Genomic DNA, 13,664 nt, shown 5'->3' with positions numbered 1-13,664 from the left:
GGGGGGGGGGGGTGATTTCTCACTTTCTGTCTCTCTTTCTGGTGAGTGTACACGCTGTATGGCAAAAACCTCTCCAAAAAAAGAAAGAAAAAGAAAGAAGAAAGAGAAAGAAAGAAAGAAAGAAAGAAAGAAAGAAAGAAAGAAAGAAAGAAAGAAAGAAAGGAAGGAAGGAAGGAAGGAAGGAAGGAAGGAAGGAAGGAAGGAAGGAAGGAAGGAAGGAAGGAAGGAAGGAAAGAAGGAAGGAAGGTGTTGTGTTAGATCCAGGCCACTTACAGCATAGCTATGACAGCTAACACTACTACCAGCCTATCGCAGCTGCTGCCACTAGAGCTGGTAGACAAAAGTATAGGATCAAGAACGCACACCGACATGAAAAGTGCTAAGGAGATTGTTGGACACCTCTCAGATTTGATGACTTTGTCATTTGGTACTGGAAGATGTTACTGAATTTGAAACCACACCAGAAGGAAAAAGGATTACTAAATTAGATCAGATTTTGCTAAATGGAAATAATATAACGATGCTGGTTCCTGGAGGAGAAGGACCTGAAGTATGGATATCCTAGACATACGCTAGATTCTGTTCTGTTTTACAGTTGCAACAAAATAGAAATTTTTTTAAAACCTTTTAATGTTTAGATCCTGTAAACATCCACTAAAAAGAAATGCTTTGAAGATGTATGCCCGTTTTTGTAAGTTAATCTTGATTATTTTGGAAAAAGAAGAAAAGTTTGTTTTTGAAGGCTAAAAAAAATAAAAGAGATTTTATTTGTTTTTAAAAAAAGGAAAGAAAAGAAAAAGAAATGTGCTGTGTTGGAAGCAAGAAAGGGGAGAGAAAGCTTTTTAAGGAGGCGTTGCATGCCTGCTATAGGACGAGGGTATCCAGAGGGTACTCGATTAGACGTGTGGACAGAAGTGCAGTTCACAAAATGTAGCCATGATATTAGGATTTCCAAAACTACCAAATGTAATTCATCTGAGAGGGTCTTTGAGAGTGGACGGCAAATTAGGAATTTTTACAGGCTGTAGTGATATATAGTGACTGAATGTATAAAAGAAATTAAAATCTAAATTTTTTAAAAAATAATATATGCAGTTAGAGGAACTTAGTGAAGATAAACTTACTGACAACAATGAGAAAGGAGGTGGTGATAAAAAGAATGATAAGGTCTCAGAGGAGACAATGCAAGCCAAATACTTCTCATTAAAGGACTTCCTGGAAGTTTCACAACGTTGAAAGCATATAGAATAAAATGTTGAAATCGTATATAAACTCAGAAATGAGTATAATGATTTGCCAGCTGAAAGGAAATTACACTGTAAAATATGTAAGGAGATAACTTAATATGGTTCTTTTACAAAGAAATAAAACACATAAATTTTATACTATTCCCTTCACTATGTTTCTATGTTCATACATTTATAATTAAGACTAAGAACATTTTTAATGTTTTAACAGAGATTTCTAAAGATTGTGAAACAATCCTAAAAAAATAAAATAAAAATTGGTAATTAAATAAGAGGCATACATTGCAGTTTGCAAAAAGAAAATGTTCTGCAATTTGTTTGCTGCCACATTAAACTAACCCATACCACTGTATGTGTGATTACTGAGTCCAATTAGGACATATTTAATTAAACTTTAGTCTTCATTATTAAACACAGTTCTGGAATTTATATGACAAGCTTGTTTCTTAGGAAGACTGCCTTCTAACCAAGGTCTGGCTGCCCAGAACTAAATCCCTTCGGTGTACTCAAAATGGACTCATGTAGGGGCAGATACCACACTCCAGCTCAGAGGCTTGTTGATGCCCTTCCTGGGTGACCTGTGTAGCGTCTACATTCCTCACACATTGGCTGGCTGAGTCCCAGGACACAAAGCAGTCGCCTCCAAGTCTAGATCCACCTACACACCTCAAGTGGACTGATAGTCCTTCATAATTTTGGTTTTGAAAAATAACCTTGAGGGACCAGCAGATAGCATAATGGCTATGTTATTGGACTCCCATGTAGTCAACCGCTGTTTGAGTCCTGGAGCCGGTGGCTTAAACTCACGCCCAGGCACAAGTGCATGTGTGCCCATGATCCTGAGAGGAGAACACACGCCCTATAGAAAAAAAAAAAAAAAAGAAAAAGAAAAAGAAAAATAACCTCGAATGTTGATGAAGTGTGCTTTTAGTGTCCCAAGGGTACACACGCAAATGCTGCTATTGATCTACAGACATGACTGGACTGGAAAACCATTTTAGTGATCCCGTGTACATTTCCTAACTATTTGGTTTAGTATCATTCTCCTCAGAGTGGTGGCAGGGGGAAAGAGACTAAAAATCAGGGTTGAAGAAAAGGGGCCAATTTCTATAATCTTCCAAAAAGACAGGAAAGGAGGTGTCGATGGTTTGTATGTGGGAGTAGATAAGACAGATGAGCCGTGTATGAGGTGGAGGCCAGGCATGTGGGCTGCACTGCCTGGTTTTATCTACTTTGCAGTGTGAGACTTTCCATTACAGAAAGGGAGGGGCCACGCAGGGAGCACTACTCGATAGCATTTCTCGGGTTTCAGGGCACCCAGTCAATAAAAGCTCACCCATTTTCCCACTTACTAATTCATTCAGAACTATAGGGTTGATCCTGATTTAGAAATCCTTCATTATTTTCAGTCCATACTCACCTATTCCCTTCTAAAAACCATCTCCCATAAAAGTCAATTCATCTGTAGAGAGAACAGCTAATGCAAAGACCCTGAGGCACGTGTCCAGGGAAGAGCAAGAATCCAGAGTGAGCAAAAGAGACTGTGACGAGATGAGATTAAGGAATAGCAAAGGCAGTAATAGTAATAACTGGCTTTCACTTGAGAGGGGAAGCAACTGGAGGGTTTTGAACAGAGATGAGAAGCCCTGATCTATACTTTCAAAGGGTCACTCTGGATGCTGTTGAGAAAAGACCAATAGGGTGCAATGATGGAGGCCAAAAGACCAGGTAGGAAGCCAGTGTAGGAGTGCAGACGAGAGGCGCAGGCAGGGTTTGGATAGGGTAGAGGTGTGGGAGTGAAGTGGTCGGCTTCTGATTATAATCTGAAGGTAGAGCCAATAGTCTTTCCCGACAAACCAGCTAAGAGAGGAGTCAAGGATGACTCCCAAGTTTTGACTGGAACTGCAGGAAGGATGGAGTGGCCCAGAATTGAGGTAGGGAAGATTGCAGTGGAGCAGATTGCCTAGGGTAGGGTGGTCATCATAAATTCCGTTTGGGATTTGCTCACTTGGCCGTGGAATATATGAGACTGAGCAAGAGAGAATACTGGGATGGAAATACAAGGAATACCAACAGATAGAAGGAAAACCCAAAGCATGAAGTGTCTTGGAAGCTGATGAAGAGAATTCATCCAGTAAGTGAGAGAGGTTGGCTGTAAAAGCGAGTATGACGAGGCCTGAGAGCTGTCCACAGGACTCAGCAGTTTGGGGTTATCTGGGCAGGGAACACAAAAGACCAACTAGAGGGGCCGGCAGGTGGTGTGGTGGTTAGGGGCACTAGACTCCCACATGGTCGACCACAGTTAGAGTCCTGAACCTGGTGGCTTGCTTTCTTGCTCTCTCTCTCTCTCTCTCTCTCTCTTTCTCTCTCCCTCTCTGGGAGATTAAATAAATAAATAAATAAAGTTAAATAAAATCATTTAAAAAATAAAAAAGACCAAGTAGAGGGGATTTCAGGAATAACAGAAGGCATAGAAGACAATAAAGGGGTGAAATTCCCTTGTGGAGTTTAACCACAAAGAGAACCGCAGTGGGGCAGCAGCTGGAGGGACAAGGGCAGTCAAAGGAAGGCAACAGGTTTTTTTAAAAGATGGGAGATAGCAGCATGTGCATTGCATATGGGATGATCCAGCAGAGGGACAATGGTTGGTGAGACTGAATGAGGTCGCTGCAAGGAAGGATAGAAGAGCTAAGAACAAGCCTAACAGCGGAGCAACCAGGGCCAGTCCCAATGGCTCCTTTCCAAAGTCACAGAGGCAGGTGAAATCAGGGGTTCAGAGGCTGGCAGATGTGTGTAGTGGGAAGTGCAGCAGGGACAGTGGGAGTCAGCTGACAGCCTGGAAGGCTGCAGGGCTTTAGGGCCTCAGCCTGTTTCTGCAAATTTTCAGCTATTTAATCTAGAGCTTATTATTCAACCTCTCTCTCCACCTTGGTTTCCCCATCTGTAATTCAGTGACAAGGGTGGTAACCTCTGCAGAGTTGCCATGAGCATTTAAATGAAGTAATACATACAAAGCACTTATCTGGCAAAGTACCTGGCAAACAGTGTTTGCTGTCAAAATCATCCCTCTGAGTGAAGCCACTGGACAACTAACATGGCTCCTCTGAGTCCCATTTTGAAACTAGCATTGGATGTTACTAGGAAAAAATGACTTTGCCTCCAAAAATCTCACATAGTTTCTCACTCCCATCTCTAGACAAGATAGCGTCTAGAACCTTCATTCCACAACAAACTAGGTGCAATGTCATGGGAAAGTCTCTGGGTCTCTCTGAACCCCATTTTCATACTACATATAAAAAAGGCAGGACTAAATGAACTCTAAGCTCCCTTCAAGTTCTAGAGTCAGAAAATCGTCTTTCCTTAGAGAGTTATTCGTTACATAAAAAATAATACAGCCGAGGAAACTATACCTTGCAGAAAATCCTGTAAGAACGCACAGAGGCTGCAGGTGCAGCCCACGCCCGTCCTCATTTGTCCTCATAGCCAGGGGCTGTAGGCTGAGGTTTTGATGCTGTGACCAGATCCTGAGCTAGCCACAGAGACACCTCACAGCCTAGACCCACGGCTGCAGACACACGCTGGACAAGGTGGACAGCAGAGCACAGGCCCAGGCCCATCACCAAACAAGCTCCTTCACCCTCATAGCACACCATGGTCTTGACAATCAGAACCAGCCCACCCTACAGAACCAAGGGGTACACCTCTTGCAAAGTCCAGGGTTCATAAAAATTAGCTCAGTCCTGTTTTTTCCACCTGAGAAAGAAACTTTGCAGAACATGACTCCATGCATCAGAGCAGCCAGGACAAGAGAACACATCCACAAAAAAAGCAGCTCGATCCAGACACAGAAATACTAGAAGAGGATACCTGACCTTCGTTTGCACTTTTACATAGTCATAAACATTTTGCAACAAATGACTTCCTGAGTTTAGATAAGTGCTTGATCCAACATTTATAAGTTACACGGCCATGTGGGGCCTTTTCTCTGAGTACTTAGTAAAGTCTGGTAAAGTGAAAACTAAAATGCAATCATTACTATGATTAGGGGCAAGATTACTTTACATATAATGTGACAGTGACTGACTGGGCAAAACCTCTTGCAAAGAAGAGCCTCTTTTTCACAGGCTTGCATGGACCTCTGGGAGGAAGAAAATGAAGGTTAAATTCCAAAACCACGAAGCTCAATTGTTCTTTGGCCAAATGAGAAATGCAGTGAAGCTGAGTTCGGGCTTGGGAAAGGGATACTTCAATGCTTTGTGCCGGAGGGAGTCACTGAGGGCATCCTCACTTAGATTCTGAATTTCCAGAAAAGCTCCCAGTATTCCACACACACCATGCCTCACACCCAGCCCTTCAGCTTGGACTTAAGACCTCAGGTGCTCCAAGGGCTGTAGTTAGTCCCACCAATTGAAGAAGAAAGACATCTGAACAGAGACCAGAATGCAACAGATGGCTTTAAGGAGACATCATGCTCACTGGTGGTCAGCAGGCGTTTCTGAGGGTGAGCTACAGTCACCGCAGGTATATCTTTTTTTTTTTTTTTTTTTTTTTTTTGGGGGGATTTTTCCTGTGGGGACCCGGCGCCCCCCATTGGCACTCCTATTTCTATCCTGCCCATTACTTTTTTTTTGGAGAGATTTTCACTGTAGGGCACGTGCGCTCGCCAGACAGACAGAGAGAGACATAGAGACAGAAAGCGAGAAATCACCCCCCAGGGGGGATGGTCACGCCGCAATCCCTTCTCCTCCATTCTCCTCTCGGGATCTTGGGCACGCACGCACACGCGCCCGGCGTGAGTTTTAAGCCACCGGGTCCGGGACACGAACCGCGGTCGACTACGTGGGAGTCCAGCGACATAGCCATTACGCTAACTGCTGGTTCCCACCGCAGGTATATCTTAAGGGAGGTGCTGAACACAGAGCCACTATCATGGTCTCCACATCCAGCTACACCCATCCCAGTGCAAGAAGCAGTTAGGCTGAGCTCGTTCATTCCTGTTTTAGCACTAAAAGCACAAAGGTTGGGCGTTGAGATGGAGAGGATCCTGGAAAGGGACTAAAGAATGCCAGCTGCTAGGCTCCCCTGTGAGCCTCTCCCAAAGGAGGTAACACAGAGGGGCAGACTAGCTGAAGGCTGCAGAACAGATTCTAAGAGTGCATGACTTTCATGTACACTCTGGTGTCTATTGGCTATGAGCCCCGGAACAAGTTACTGTACCCTTTTAGCTGCTGCTTCCTTATCTGTAAAATATCTACTACTTCATACGGCCCCCTGAAATGAGAAAACATAGGTGTGTATCGAACACTTAGTACAACAGTGTAAGTGTTCAAGAGATGGTATGTATTATTGCTTGGCGCCCCAGGGGGTACAGGTGGATAGGTGCATTGACACTGCATCTCAGTGGAGACCGGGAACTCCACAAAGCAGCATCGCACTCTCTGCCTCCCTCCTCCATCCTCACTCCTTCCCCACTCTATGATGCTTCTCAGCAATGCCATCTGAAATCTTGCCAAAGCTATCATGATGGGTTATCTGAAGTTTGTCAGATGTGGAGTGTGTCATGGGGCTGCCCTCAGACCACTGGACAATCTTCCCGGGAATTTTCCAGAGCCTGCCAATAGTTCAGCAAGTCTTGAGGCTTCATAAAGTGGCAGGTCACGATCCTCTTGAAGCGGCACGTGGAAAAACGTAACCCCCCTGGAAAAAAGGTCTGTTCTGAGTGGAGTTCCTCCGGTCTGATTTTCAGTTTTGCAAGACAGAGCCCCACAAATACATCTTCCAGTTTAATGAATGGGACACTTTCAGAGACGTTGTACACCTGGCTTGCAACGTCACTGGAAAACACGTAGCCAGTGCCAGAGCAAAAAGGTGGGTACTTGTCCCATGGGTACTCATATTTACTGATAAACCATTTGTTGAACTTCTTCCTGATTGGAATTTCATTCAGTTTTAAGTAGCCAGTGAAGAATCTTGTTGTTCTATTTTTTTTCAGGAGTAGTTCTGTCAGATAGTTCACATTTATAAACATGTCTGAGTCTGTTTTCATCCCAAAGGCCGCCTGAGGACAGAAGTGGTGGATCCATTCCAAACCCATCAAGGTCTTCAGAGTCAGGTTGGAGTACACGTCCACAAAGTTCTTCTGGATGATATCCCGATGCTGCTGGCCCTCCTGGGTCACATCTCTCACGTCAGCCTTGCTGGCTGTCATCCCCAGGAGAAAGAGAGTTCTGACCTGCTTTCCTCTCACAGTCTTTTCTCTCCCCCACGTATTTCGGATGGCCATGCGAGCAGCCACCTGTCTGGGGGATGAGGTCACCAGCAACACAAGGAAGGGGGGTTGTTGCCTGCAGTCTACATCTGGGAGCTGGAGGAAGTCCCCATATTCTTTCTTGAAAATGTATGGCTCTTCTTTAAAGACAGACAGATTGGACATGCTGAAATACAAACAAAGGGCACCTAGAACCAGAAGGCAAAGGTAGGTCAACCTCATCTTCAGGTAAGCCATCTGAAAGAAACAAAATAAAACAATTAGACCACAAAAGCGCAAAGGTACACTTAGTTCCACAATGGGAGGCTGAGATGTGGGCAGAGACCCATGTTACAGAAATTCCAGAATCTCATTACATATAGAAATGGAGTGCAATGGGGCTGATTCAGTGGCCTAGTGGTTAAGGGGAGCCAGACCCCAAGTGGCCAACCATTCAGTTCACATCCTGGCTCTGGAGGCTTGAAAAACATACTGGGCTCAAGAACATGTATGCCTAAAATCTCAAAAGGAGGGGAAAATGGGGGAAAAGAGATTGTGGTGTGACCACACACCCCATTGAGGAGTGCTTTCTTCCTCTTCTTCCCTCTCTGTGTCTCTCTAGTGAGTGAACATGCCCTCTGACAATTAAAAGAAGTGGAGTGCAATAATTAAATAGTGAAGCACAGAGGGCTTCTAGCATCTTTTACACCATGGTACATGATAAAGAGCTCAGGGATTCCGGACATTGATCCCGGAGGCTCTGCAACCAGCCAGATCTTAACCTGTGGGAATCCCAGATGTTCAGTCTACAAGGACATGGACCAAGTTTCTCACTAGGTCCTCCAACTCTGCCCTTCTCTGTCTCCACAGTGAAGTGCAGCTAGATATCCTACAAGGTCAGAAACACACAGGCTAGACCTAAATGTACAGACCATTTGCATTCTTCTCAGATCTAATTATGTGCCCTTCTGTTCCTCCAAGAAAGCAAGTTCAGTTTTCTGATTTGCACAAAACATTAAAATTCTGCCTCTGCTAGAGGTTGTCATTTATTTCTCTAGGTTACTTTTTCAAACCTCCTATCTGATTCTTTCACCTTTTCCCCAGCCATCTCTGCTCTTCTTGGCATGTTCAAGATCATTTGTATTAATGTTAAAAGCAAATGACTCTGGGACCAGCAGACAGCATGGTGGTTAAGATGCTGAACTCCTACATGGCCGACTATAGTTCATGTCCTGAACTTGGAGGCTTGCTTTCAGATTCTCTCTCTCTCTCTAGCAAAGTTGTTTTTTGTTTGTTTGGTTTTTTTGGGGTTTTTTTTTTATAATAATGATAAAAAATAAACAAATAATTCTTTTGGAAAAAAAAAAAGTAAGTGACTCTTTGACCAGCAGGTCACGTGGTAGTTAAGGCACTAGATCCCACATGGCTAACTGCATGGTTTTAATACTGGATCACGTGGTTTGAAAAAAAAAATTGTGCTTGTGGGCATACATGCCCAAAATTGCAAAAGGAGAAAAGAGGGAAAGGAACTGTGTCATGGCCATCCTCCTAGAAGGTGATTTTCACTTTCCCTTTCTGTCTCTTCTACAGTGAACTCAAGAGTCCTATAGCAAAGCTAAAATAATAATAATAATAATAAAAATTTTTAAAAAGCAAATGACTCACTTTTTGCTGGTTATAAAGAGCCTCTGGCTTGAAAGCTAAGCTAGATGCCAAGGGAAAATCCGTTCCAAGGAGCTGTCCACGTACAGTGTTCCATACTCTCAGGTCTGGGTTCGCTCTGTTCACCTGAAAAGATGACTCTGACTCAGGAATCACTGCAGGGAAGGGAGAAAAAAAGAATAGCATCATTTAAATCACTTCACTTGCAGGTCTTCACAATTTGCTGTACCACTTTGCTACCTGCCCATGTAACCTAGAACATGAGGTGTTTGGGGATGATAACTAACATCTGAATTGGTAGAATGAGTAAAGCAGATGGTCCTCCTGGATGTGGGTGGACCTCATCCACTCAGCTGACAGGCCACATAGAAAAACTACTCCTGCCTGACTACTTGAGCTGGGACATTAGTCTTTTCCCAGCATCAGACATCAACAGAAACATTAGCTCTTCCTGGGTCTTCAGCCTATAAGCTTTTGGACTAGAACTTACAGAACTGGTTCTGATCTTCTGACTCAGATCTTCTGACTCAGATTGGAACTGCATCATCAGCTCTCCGGTTTGTCCAGTTTGCTAACTGCAAAGATTGGGACTTTGTGATCTCCATAATTGCCTGAACCAGTTCCTCAAGATAAATTTATAAATATGAGAAAACTATAAAAATTTTGTAGAAAATGGAATTAAAGTACAAGTTTATTTTGGTTGAAAAAAATTTTAATACATGCATAGTTTTTCCATAATACTATGGACATACACACATGCCCTGTCAGTTCTGTTTCTTGGGAAAACCCTGACTAGTACATACAGAGAATCTTTGCTTCTCATGAGTAATTCATCCATCATGCCTCAAGCTTATGCAATTCAAGTGGCAAAGGGATTCTTGTGGAAGAGGTGCCAGATATTGAAGAGGAATAGGACAGCAGCAGAGGAAGACAGCAGGAGTAAGATCCTCAAAAACACACCCCAGAAAAGAGTGGCTGGAGGTATTTGTGGCCCAGATTAACCATGCCACATGATTCAGTGAGTCCCACGATGATTCCTCTAAACCGGCTGGTGACCTGGGCAAATAGGTGTCTTCTCTGAAAGCTGAGGATGTCTACCCAATCTTACAACAAACTTCACAGTTTCTTTAACTAGAAAAATCAACTGCAGTGCACTTTAACTAAAAACATCAGCACAAGGTCAGAAAAGAGATCAATGCAGCAGAATGGAAAGCTCAGAAACAGACCCACACGTATGCTGTAGCTAATAAATGATAAGCACATCACAACAATTTCGTGGATAAAGGCTGATCTTGCAGGGCTGGATGGCAGCACAGCATTCATGCAATTCTCTGAGTCTGACATTTATGCAAAGGTGCCAGGCTCACATCCAAAGATCTCCCTCAACATGTCAAGTGCACACATGCCTAGGATCCAAGGTGGCTGAAACTGAGGGTGGAATGCAGTGTGGAGACCATACTGGGGGTACCTCACTCTTTCTCGCTCTGTGTGTGTGTCTCTCCTGCTCATGGAAGGAAGAAATACACTTTACAGAAATATTTCTTAAAAGGGTATGGGTCAATTTTATAACCACACAGGGAAAATAAATGCCTGATCACTACCTCACACCATGCACAAAGATCAAATCCAGCATAACTGAAGGTGAAAGGCACAGTTCAACTTCTGGAAGAAATGCTTTTTAATCACAAACTAGGTCCTTAGTTTAAACAGGACACAAAATACACACCACAAAAGAAAAATCTGATAGAACTTCAACAGATGCCATCAAAGAGGCAAAGGCAAGCACTTACTAGGAGAATATACTTACCATATGTCAGACAAAGACTCTATTTTCCAAAATTTACCAAGAATTTCTATGAATCAATAAAGAAAGGTCAGGAAAAAAAAAAAACACACAATTCACACAATTCAAAAAAATTAACTGTGAAAGAATGTTTCACCAAAAAAAAAAAAAAGATATCCAAATGGCCAAAAGCCCAAGAAAGGACAATATAATTAGAAATTAAGGATATGCAAATAAAACAATGAAATACAACTGCCATACATTAGAATTACTAAAACATGAGCCAACAGGTGGTATGGTGGTTAAGGTACCAGACTCCCACATAGCTGGTCAGGTTTAAGCCTCAAACCCAGAAGCTTGAAACACACTGGGCATGTGAGCACACATATCCAAAATCCCAGGAGGGGAATGAAGAGGGCATGTGAGCATACATATCCAAAATCCCAGGAGGGGAATGAAGAAAGGGGTTGCATGGCCATCTCCCTTGGGAGGTGGTTTGGTGGTTTTCACTTTCTCTCTCTTCTCTTCTCTTCTCTTCTCTTCTCTTCTCTTCTCTTCTCTTCTCTTCTCTTCTCTTCTCTTCTCTTCTCTTCTCTTCTCTTCTCTTCTCTTCTCTTCTCTTCTAGCATACATATCCAAAATCCCAGGAGGGGAATGAAGAAAGGGGTTGCATGGCCATCTCCCTTGGGAGGTGGTTTGGTGGTTTTCACTTTCTCTCTCTTCTCTTCTCTTCTCTTCTCTTCTCTTCTCTTCTCTTCTCTTCTCTTCTCTTCTCTTCTCTTCTCTTCTCTTCTCTTCTCTTCTCTTCTCTTCTCTTCTCTTCTCTTCTCTTCTCTTCTCTTTCTCTCTCTCTCTCTCTCTCTCTCTCTCTCTCCAACAAGCACTCTATGGCAAAAACTTTAAAAGAAAGAAAGAAAATCACTAAAGCGAAACAGGTGGCAACACCAAATGCTGCCAAGGATGTGAAACAACTGGCTCTCCCTTACCTTTCCAGTAGGCATATAAATTAATACAATCTGGAAACTGCATCTGTCTGCTTTGACAAAATCTACTACAGCTAAACATATATGCTATGACTCAGCAAACTGCTCCTGCACACATACCCTACAAAAATGATTATTCATTGGGGGCTGGCAGGTAGCATGGTGGTTAAGGGCGCTAGACTTCCACATGGTCAACTGCAGAGTCCTGGACCCAGAGTCTTCCTCATCTCTCTCTCTCTCTCTCTCTCCCTCTCTCTCTCTCTCTCTCTCACTCATCAAATTAAAAACAGTTTTTTAATTCAATAAAATAATTGTTAAAAAAAAAAAAAGAAGTGACTGCTCGTGTCCACCAGGAGACAAGATCTTAGGCATGTACGTGCCCAAAATACTTAGAGAGATCTCTGGATGCAAACCCTTGACAATGGTCAAGAATGCTCATTGTGGGACCAGCAGTTAGCCTAATGGCTATGTCACTGAACTCCCATGTAGTCGACCACGGTTCAAGTCCTGGACCCGGTGGCTTAAACTCACACCAGGTACATGTGTGTGTGTATCCCAAGAGGAGAATGGAGGAGAAGGGATTGTGGCATGGCCATCCCCCCTAGGGTGTGATTTCTCACTTTCTGTCTCTCTGCCTTTCTGGTGAGCACACGCACCCTATAGCCAAAACCTTAAAAAAAAAAAAAGAAAGAAAGAAAGAAAGAAAAGAAAAGAGAAAATTATGAGCACAGTCAGTATTGCCCATAATTTCCAAAAACTGTTGTATAAGCTTGAGTCCAAACAGGAGAGAGAAACTATACAGTAACTTGAACACAGAACGGGTAATACAAAGAATTATCAACTATAATAAGGAATTTTAGTAATGTCAGATGACTTAATTAAAGAGAGATTAACAGCAAGAAGTAAAGATAACTCTACAAAATATAAGAATAAGAATACATAAGGAATAGCCACAGCCCCCAGGATCAAGACTGCATACCCAATTAAAAGCCAGCCACAGCCCCCAGGATCAAGACTGCATACCCAATTAAAAGCCTCCACTCCCCACCCCTTGCTGGGATCTAGACCTCTCTGGAAACAAGTCATGGTGGGTCAACATTAGGGGAACTTGTTTGCAATCCACCCTCTGGATTTGCCAGGAGGTGAATCAGGTTGCTACGTAATCTGCTCACTGGGAGTTGTCTCACAGATGCTCTGCTGCAAAACCATCAGGGAGATGAACAGGGGCAGCTGCTGTCTGGCTGGCACTTGGTCAGAGCCTGTCAAGCCTGTACCCAAGAATCAAGAAAGAAAAAAAAAAAAATCTGTCCTCCTGGAATACTTCCCCAGGTCCCTCTATAGATGAGCTACAAGGCCTGGGGTGTAGTCGAAAATTATTTAAAGGGCCCAGATCCATTTTCAGAAGAGTGAAAAAGGGTGACTTTAATGCTGAGAGGTGATAAATCAATAACAGCACTACTACAGTCAAAAAACATCCCCAGGGTCAGCCAGGAGACGTGGTGGTTAAGGTGGCTGGATCCCACATAACTGACTACATGATTCGAGTCCCAGGCCCGGCAGCTTGAAAAATTACTGTGGGCATGAAAGTATGCATGCCCAGAGTCCCAATAGAGAATGGAGGATAAAGGATCCCAGCATCGCCATCCCAACTGGGGAGGTGATTTCCCACAATCCCTTTCTCTCTATGTCTCTCTCCAGTGACTGCAACTCCCTATAGCAAAGTAAAAGAAACAGAAGAAAAA

At 43.2% G+C, this 13,664-nt stretch overlaps 1 protein-coding gene and 1 pseudogene across 2 annotated transcripts in view; one reads left to right on the top strand and one right to left on the bottom strand.

Annotated features, from left to right (window-relative positions):
• The first annotated feature begins 202 nt into the window (after positions 1–202).
• On the top strand, positions 203–1,335 carry LOC102493590 (U6 snRNA-associated Sm-like protein LSm5 pseudogene; annotated as a pseudogene).
• A 4,745-nt stretch (positions 1,336–6,080) lies between these two features.
• B3GALT5 (beta-1,3-galactosyltransferase 5) overlaps positions 6,081–13,664 on the bottom strand; it is a 53,545-nt gene continuing 45,961 nt past the window's right edge. For both annotated transcript variants that reach the window (XM_006158161.3, XM_006158163.3), the window contains 2 exons: positions 9,160–9,311; positions 6,081–7,752 (listed from right to left, as the gene is read on the bottom strand). In XM_006158161.3, the coding sequence (XP_006158223.1) occupies positions 6,820–7,752 (933 nt within the window). In that variant the 5' untranslated portion in view covers positions 9,160–9,311 and the 3' untranslated portion in view covers positions 6,081–6,819. The remainder of the gene's footprint in view (positions 7,753–9,159; positions 9,312–13,664) is intronic.

This window comes from Tupaia chinensis, unplaced genomic scaffold (genome assembly GCF_000334495.1).
Source record: "Tupaia chinensis unplaced genomic scaffold, TupChi_1.0 Scaffold000574_1, whole genome shotgun sequence".
NCBI lineage: Eukaryota > Metazoa > Chordata > Mammalia > Scandentia > Tupaiidae > Tupaia > Tupaia belangeri.
The sequence above is the reverse complement of the archived record's forward strand: the minus strand, read 5'-3'. Positions and strand labels throughout refer to the sequence as shown.